At 41.1% G+C, this 7,909-nt stretch overlaps 1 protein-coding gene across 1 annotated transcript; it reads right to left on the bottom strand.

Annotated features, from left to right (window-relative positions):
- Positions 1-265: 265 nt before the first annotated feature.
- Positions 266-7,111, bottom strand: LOC148042139 (GABA transporter 1-like). Its single transcript, XM_087685608.1, has 7 exons — positions 6,341-7,111; positions 5,523-5,810; positions 4,845-4,942; positions 4,558-4,732; positions 4,202-4,332; positions 2,879-3,115; positions 266-1,790 (listed from the first exon to the last, which is right to left on the bottom strand). The coding sequence occupies exons 1-7, from the start codon at positions 6,732-6,734 to the stop codon at positions 1,407-1,409; spliced, it is 1,707 nt and encodes a 568-aa protein (XP_087541734.1). The 5' UTR covers positions 6,735-7,111; the 3' UTR covers positions 266-1,406.
- Positions 7,112-7,909: the final 798 nt, after the last annotated feature.

A 7,909-nucleotide genomic window follows, 5' to 3' on the forward strand; every position in this document is an offset into this window, starting at 1 on the left:
ATTCCAATAAATGTATTGATTAATACACAATATTGATAATGGAATCTCATAATGTGGAATGTGGTAACCTTTTGGATGTCAAATCAGGAATCCAAGTGATATTGCATTTCCAATGAAGTTCCAACAGTTGAAATGTGGCATATGCTATCCAAAATTGTAGATGAGTTTTTAGTGTAGAAGTTAGGATATTACACATAGATCCATGCTAACAAGATTGAAATTGCATATTGATTTTAAATATTGTTTTAGAATTAAATATTATGAGTTCCTCATAAGTCTTGCTAAGAAAGAAAATTTCAAACTCATGGTGCAATGATTGAGCACTACTCATGCTTGGAGATCCCTTTTAGTGGAGAGCCTAGTGCATGCCTTGTTCAAATGAGAATGCCATGTGAAATCATGCATGTGTCTCCTTTGGCATATGATGTGATGGTTTGACATATGGGGAGTCATGAAGCTGGGTTACAAATGCATTGAGAATTTAGCAACTCTAATCACACAAGATTTAGGGAAAATCCTTGTAGAGTATAGATAAGCTATGTACTTGATCAAGCATTATACTAGCTAGATTTGCAAAATGGCTCACCCATGGGAATGGATAAAGAGTGGTTAATATGTGGGGGCCATAAGCCTTGGTAGTGCACATCATGGATCCTAACCTCCTTGATTAGCTTAGGGAAGTGATATCCAAATAGAGGAGATGTACCAAGGGAATAGATTGCTTTCAAATGCGCAAAGTTGCACCTTGATGGAGCATAGGGAAGGACCTTCAATGAAATTAGAAGTGGCTTTCGATTACAAAAAGTTGTACATTGGGGAGGGCCTTTTAGATGGTTTCAAACCTTTCTGATTTTAGCAAATTTGCAACCTGATGAGCATAGGGAGGGCTTCTTGTCAAAGCTAGAGATTCCCAACCATTGCAAAAGGTTATACCTTGGGGGATGCTTTTAGATGGATTGGAATATTTCCAATTAGCAAACTTGTTGTGGCATGATGAGCATAGGGGGAGGGATTTTTGCTGAAATCACACGTTCCCAATTACAAAAAGTCACACCTTGGGGAGACTTCAAGATGATTGTCTGAGTAGCAAACTTGCACATTCATGAGAACATTTGGGAGGGCCGTTTGACAGAATTAGAGGCTCCCAATTACCAAAAAAGAGAAGAGAGAAATACTCCACCTTGATCTGCAAAAAAAAGAGGAGATGGGGCCAAAGGGAGGATTCTAATTAGCCAGCTTGCACCTTGATATTGATGAGGACGTAGGGGAGGGAAGGAATAGGAGGCTGGCATGCCATCACAAAAACTTGCAGCTTGATCAAGAGCATGTAGAGAAGCAATAAGAGGCGTGCAATCACTTGGGTGGCATACTGGAGCTCCCTAGCAAGATGTGATAATATTGTAAGGTCACAAATTGGGGAAGAGGTGATACATGCGTGCATTGAGGATGAGCTGACGGAAGGAAGCGAGGCAACCGAGGACTGTGATGAGGGAGAAGACGGCCACCATGGTGTAGTTCATCCAGCGGCGCGTGCAACCCACGATGAGGTAGTCCATCTTGCGCAGGTAGAAGACGATGGGGATGACGAAGACCAGGGGTGTGTACCCGAGCGCCCCTATCAGCGCGTTGATGCTCTCGAAGTAGGGCAGCATGGCCGCAAACAGAGTCGCAAACACCGTGAATATGGAGCGCGACATGAGCCTCGGTATGATGTTCCGAGACGCATACACGTTCTTGCTCGAGTTGGTTATGGGCTCCTCCAGTACCGCAAACGTTGGATGCGAATACATCTGCAATCGCCAACAAACATTCCATGTCTCTTAAATTAGAGGAGTTTCCCTTGCATGCCATCATATATCACCCTCTCTCACACCATCCTGACAAGCACACATACCGGCATTGGATATCCCCTTTAGAGTGACCATTGCAATATGCCTCATCCTCTCTCACATCGTTACAACAAGCACATTAATCCATCTTTATACTAGCACCAGTGTACATCTTTCAAAACAAGCACTTTACATATCAAAAACCATTGGAGTCTCACATTGTTAGAAGCACATTCCACCTTTAGAGTTACTTGGGGTGTATCTACTATCGAAAGCACATTACATCTTTGGAGTGACCATTACCAAATATGATTCTCTCACATCACTAGAAGCCCAGCCCACGCCTAGGATGATCATTATAATAAATATGATAGAAGACATTATATCATGCGCCGAGTGACCATTATCACATACGATCATCCACAGCATTGGTAGCACATAGCATTATTTAAGAGAACCCGATGTTACGAATGAGGATCAACTTCTCACATAAATCAAAGCACAATCCATCTTTTAGAGCGGCCATTAATAAAATATCTACTGGTTTCTTCACATTGGAAAGTTTAAGAAAAAATTTACATTTAGAATCTTAGGAAGGGTAAGTTTCAAACTGGGTCAATTTGACGCCATTTTAGCAAGGCTTTGAAAACATTTCATGTTCGGCCATACATGAATTGTTCTTATTGTAATTGGAGAAGAAATTATTCAACATTTTGAGCCAACTTTTCGCTCTTTATGTTTTGCACGATCTTCAAGTTAAAATTTTGGAAAATGAAAATTTGATTCTCATAGATACCATTAAAAGATGACCCCCATCTTTTCAAAAACCAAACATTTTAGTGAAAAGTTGGTGGAGACCCTTAAAAACATTAAACTACAATTGCAAAGATCACAATTTTTATGTCAGTTTTAAACATATTTTATTAGGATACTAGTTTAGCTTCGAGTTAGTACCTAGTAAATTATTATTACATCTTTCAAACCATCATCCTTCTTGCATTGCTAATTTCTGTAGCTTGAAATCAGGATGGCATAAACAATGTACTCACCAAAGAGCTCACTACAAGCTGGACAAGTAGGAACATGTTGACGAGAATGCTCAACCAAGTTGGTGCATATTTTTGACCTTCTATTGGGAATATATTGAATAAAATGTTTCCATTGCAAGAAGCTCCAAAAGCCCAGTACCCAGATATTGCAATAGGTATAATTGTGATAAGAATAACCACGTAGCACAAGTACAGTCCTTTAACCATATTCTTTGATGTTGGCGGTTTGATTGCTGCCTGCAATGATGTGAAGATATAAGAGTTATGCAGCCTCACCAAAGTATACATTACAAACTAAGTGCTTCAGCTACCATCACCAGTCAAGGATGAGTATGTTGACAATGACATTTGATCTATAGTAGCCCCATAAGGCCAAACATTAAACTTTATTTCTTTAGCTAGGAGTTGTGAATCTTAGTTTAAATCAACTTGTTCACATAATGTGCAATATAATCAAGTACACACCAAAGAGTACATCACATTATTTACATGAACAAATATGTGAATGCAAGAGCAAAATCTTATGTATACATGGCCATACAATACAAGCTTGACATATACATACACACACACACACACACACACACACACACACACACACACACACACACACACACACACACACACACACACACACACACACACACACACACACACACACACACACACACACACACACACACACACACACACACACACACACACACACACACACACACACACACACACACACACACACACACACACACACACACACACACACACACACACACACACACACACACACACACACACCAAAGAGTACATCACATTATTTACATGAACAAATATGTGAATGCAAGAGCAAAATCTTATGTATACATGGCCATACAATACAAGCTTGACATATACATACACACACACACACACACACACACACACACACACACACACACACACACACACACACACACACACACACACACACACACACACACACACACACACACACACACACACACACACACACACACACACACACACACACACACACACACACACACACACACACACACACACACACACACACACACACACACACACACACACACACACACACACACACACACACACACACACACACACACACACACACACACACACACACACACACACACACACACACACACACACACACACACACACACACACACACACACACACACACACACACACACACACACACACACACACACACACACACACACACACACACACACACACACACACACATATATATATATATATATATATATATAGAGAGAGAGAGAGAGAGAGTAGAACCTGAATTTCCACAACGATAACATTCCCATATACATTTGAGAGAATGGACAAAGCATTGAAGACACCAAATATTTGTTGTGCCATTGTTCCAGTAATGTTGTAATCTTTCTTAGGTATATAACCAGAAACCCCTACAATATGAATTGTTTCATTAAGGAGTTAGAACCTATGACATGTGCATTATATCAAGGTTTACATTATCCTCTCTTTAATGGTTAGTATGGCAACATAGAGAATGGTTAATGTGAACTTGGATTTGTGAACTAAAAATCTTGGTTATCGGTGCTTGCATTTTTTCATTTGTCTATAAAAACACCAAGAAACTTGCTAGAAAAGTTAAGATGGGGCCAAATTACCTGCCAAGATCGAGCCACACACTATAAGACTAGAATATGCCACGTAGGCCATAAGTGCAATCAAATTGAGATGTCTTAGGGAATGTAGTGATGGAAGTTGGGACAAAATCATGTGAGCACAACCAAAGACAATAGTGAATTGATAGAGTGAAAGATCTTGGCCTTGGAAAATAGCCTGCAAATTACATACAAGAACATGTACTTAGCATTAGCCAGAGGTGCAATAAAGGTGGTGATTGTAGAGATTCAAATTAAACCGATTCATGAAATAATCAACCAATACTTGCCTTTAAGGTTTGGCCACCCAAAACTATGCAAGAAACCACTGTTGCAAAGCATACTACAAATTGGAGTGGGGCAATAGCATAAGCAGTCCATTTCTCCCCTGTATCAATTGGTTAAAAAGTCCAATATATAGTTAGTGACTTTGAGTTGTAAATAACAAACAAGAATCTATTTTGTTGGATTATGACTTTCAAAAGAATTGATGCAAGATTACATGCTTGTAAAGAAATGGTAGAGGGATGTTTCATGAATGAAATGAAATTGAGGTGAGCTCACACTTACATGTAAAGAAATGTCTAGAGGGGTGATCTTCATTAAGAACAAATTTATCATAATATTCCTACGGGATTCCATTATGTATGCATGTGATTCTTGCGGGATTCCACTACAAACATTTCCATGGGATTATTGATATGCATGGTTAGTGGTGGGCATAGTGAGATTGATTTGATTAACCTAGTTGTGGACACCATAGCCTGCAAATATGCTAATCAACATTTCATTGCAACATTCCCATTGCAAACTGTGACCTAAAAAGTACTTGTTGGTGGACATGATGATACGATGAACCATGTGGATTAAGATTCCCATGGGATTTCATGATGTGCATATTGACCTAATAATACTTGTCAGGGGACATAATGATACGATCAACCAACCATGTTAGATGGAGTACATACCTATAACATGCGCACTAAGGTCTCTGAATCGATGGCAGGTGGTTGGCGGATGATGATGGGGAGAGGCAGTGGCAGTGGTAGCTGTGATGGTGGTGTGCTTGAGGGAGGCTGTCACATGCTCCACGGTCTTGATTTGGAGATAGTACGAGTAGAAGGAGACTGCGCCCCCCAGGCACAGGATGAAGAGGCCCGGCCCCCACCCAAGCGCCGCTATGGCGAATGGCAGGCTCAGTATCTGAGGCCCCGTCGTCCCGGACGTCAGGTGGTAGCCCGCATGCAGCCAGCTTCCTATCAATCATTCGACGATCATTCACCAAGCATTAATCCTACAAGATTAGTATTGTCTCAATGGTGAAGTTATTCTAACGTGATGGTAATCTTACCATCTAATTATCAACATGTAGTCTCTGGTAATTAGAATATTAGCATCCTTCTATCAGACGAGCAGGGCGCGTACCCTATTTACGTCTATTCAGAGATAATTTGAAGAATAGCATTATTCTATCATGTTTACAAGTAATTGGATCATGATAGTTTCTGTGTGAGAATCCATCCTAGTCTTGGTAACGTGAGCAGCTTAGCAGATTGATTTGCTTGTAAGAATCATACAGAAATACATTAGTGTGAGTGAAGGTGCATTGCTCACCAGAGTAACTTGTACTACTGATCAGAAGCTCTGTTTGGATCTATCCTTGTATGTTTTGAGATCGAATAAATAGTACCACAACACTAGTTACCACCTACCTCTGGGCTTTGAAACTGTGCCTTTCATCTTTGAGATATTTTAATCATTATCTCAACACTAACTATAACCATACCTTTGCGCTGGTCGTGCTTATCAGCTTGATGGCTATTTTGCAGATCAATATTCATGGTATGTTTACTGGGACTCAGAAATGGTGGAGTGGGAGCTGCACCAATTACACTGGTAATTACAGCGGCACTAGCTTTACTAGCACCAGTGCAGTCGAGTACCACGTCCAGTGTATCGGTACTACTGGTAGATCTGATAATCCCGGGGGCATTCATCCCAGCTTGCATCAGCGCCTGCTGCCTTTCCTGATCGTCATCAATCTCCAGTGGCAGGTTAATAGACGGAGCTGGAGAAGGGGATGAAGAATTAGAAGCGGAAGAAGGAGGAGCTGAAGAGGAAGAGGAAGAAGAAGAAGGGATCTGGATTTGGCAACTAATTTGCTGCTCAATTGATGCCATGGTGAGTACCGTGCAATAAGGATCACAGTATTGCACAAAGTAGTACCACTGGAGGGGCTATGGCCAAGATGAATCTGTTTCAGGAGAGTAGTGCTTATGATTCAAGTGAGAGGAAAGCGAAGGGATGCAGGCAATAAATAGAAATAAGTATTATCACTTTATGCTTCGGAAAGGAGTAAAGGGATTGCTGAACCTGGAGCAGTAATTCCAAGAGGGCTTTCCCATGGTGAGTTTGAAATGGGACACGAAAGTTTCAAGTACACAACACACAATCAACACAAAGTTTGGAAGCACCTCCCCACGCCATCAGGACAACAAGAATTACCACTCTAATGGGTGATATGTATGTGTTAGGAGTGAGAGGGGTAAGCTAAAAGAAGCTGATAGACTTCGTATTGTAGGTGTTAAGGGTGAAACTATCTTGTTTGTTTCATAACTTTTGCTATTTAAAGTAGTTTCAATTTGGGGGGGGGGAGGGGGGAACGGCTTTAAAACCACCACATAAATGGGGCATGGAAGTTTCTAACAGCATAGTGAAGATTTGGTGAGCCTTCCCTTGATACGTTTGATGCAAGTTCTCCACCTTTTATTGTTGATGATGGTTGCGTGATGCAATTTAAATCAATGGCATCACCCCATGAACATGCAGTTTGCTAACTTTTGCTTGCTTGGCAAAGTTAGCAAATACACAATTTGCACCCTTTTGTTTCGGAATGCCCCCCGTGGGAAGGAGGAATTTTAGAAGCGATTTTGTTGCGAAACATCCCATGTGAAAGTGCTCTTAGAGCGAAACTTTTCGAAAAGGGAATGGGGTTACCTATTTTCATAGAAACTCCTTTCCAAAGCTCACCATGGGAAGGGGGGTGGCTTCAAAGGCAAATTTGGCACCTTTGGCGTCCCAAACTCACCACCGTGCGAAAGTCCTCTTACTATTTACTGTAGGCAGACAAAAGAGAGAGAGCCTTTATTAGTCCTTAGTCCTTGGCATCACAGCCTTTGGATTGATGCATCAGCCGGGTGGTACCATTTGTACTGTACTTTCCTGTCTCGATGTTTTTTCTTTTCCTTTTTCCTTTATAAATAAACCAAAAAAAAAGAAATAGGAAGATTGCCTCAGGGCAGATGTCAGGTGAGGGCGGGGTCCCGTCAGACAGGCAAGGCAGTCTAGGCCAAAC

Source organism: Lygodium microphyllum, chromosome 1 (assembly GCF_053477565.2).
Source record: "Lygodium microphyllum isolate KBCC chromosome 1, Lygodium_microphyllum_v1.1.10, whole genome shotgun sequence".
Classification (NCBI taxonomy): domain Eukaryota; kingdom Viridiplantae; phylum Streptophyta; class Polypodiopsida; order Schizaeales; family Lygodiaceae; genus Lygodium; species Lygodium microphyllum.

What these genes read in the sequence shown, in the direction of transcription:
- LOC148042139 (XM_087685608.1), bottom strand. Translation starts at nt 6,734, where the DNA reads ATGGCATCAATTGAGCAGCAAATTAGTTGCCAAATCCAGATCCCTTCT. An exon ending in TGGGTGGCCAAACCTTAAAG is followed by an intron (nt 4,733 to 4,844) that starts GCAAGTATTGGT and finishes TGTAATTTGCAG; the next exon opens with GCTATTTTCCAAGGCCAAGA. An exon ending in GTGTGGCTCGATCTTGGCAG is followed by an intron (nt 4,333 to 4,557) that starts GTAATTTGGCCC and finishes TTCATATTGTAG; the next exon opens with GGGTTTCTGGTTATATACCT.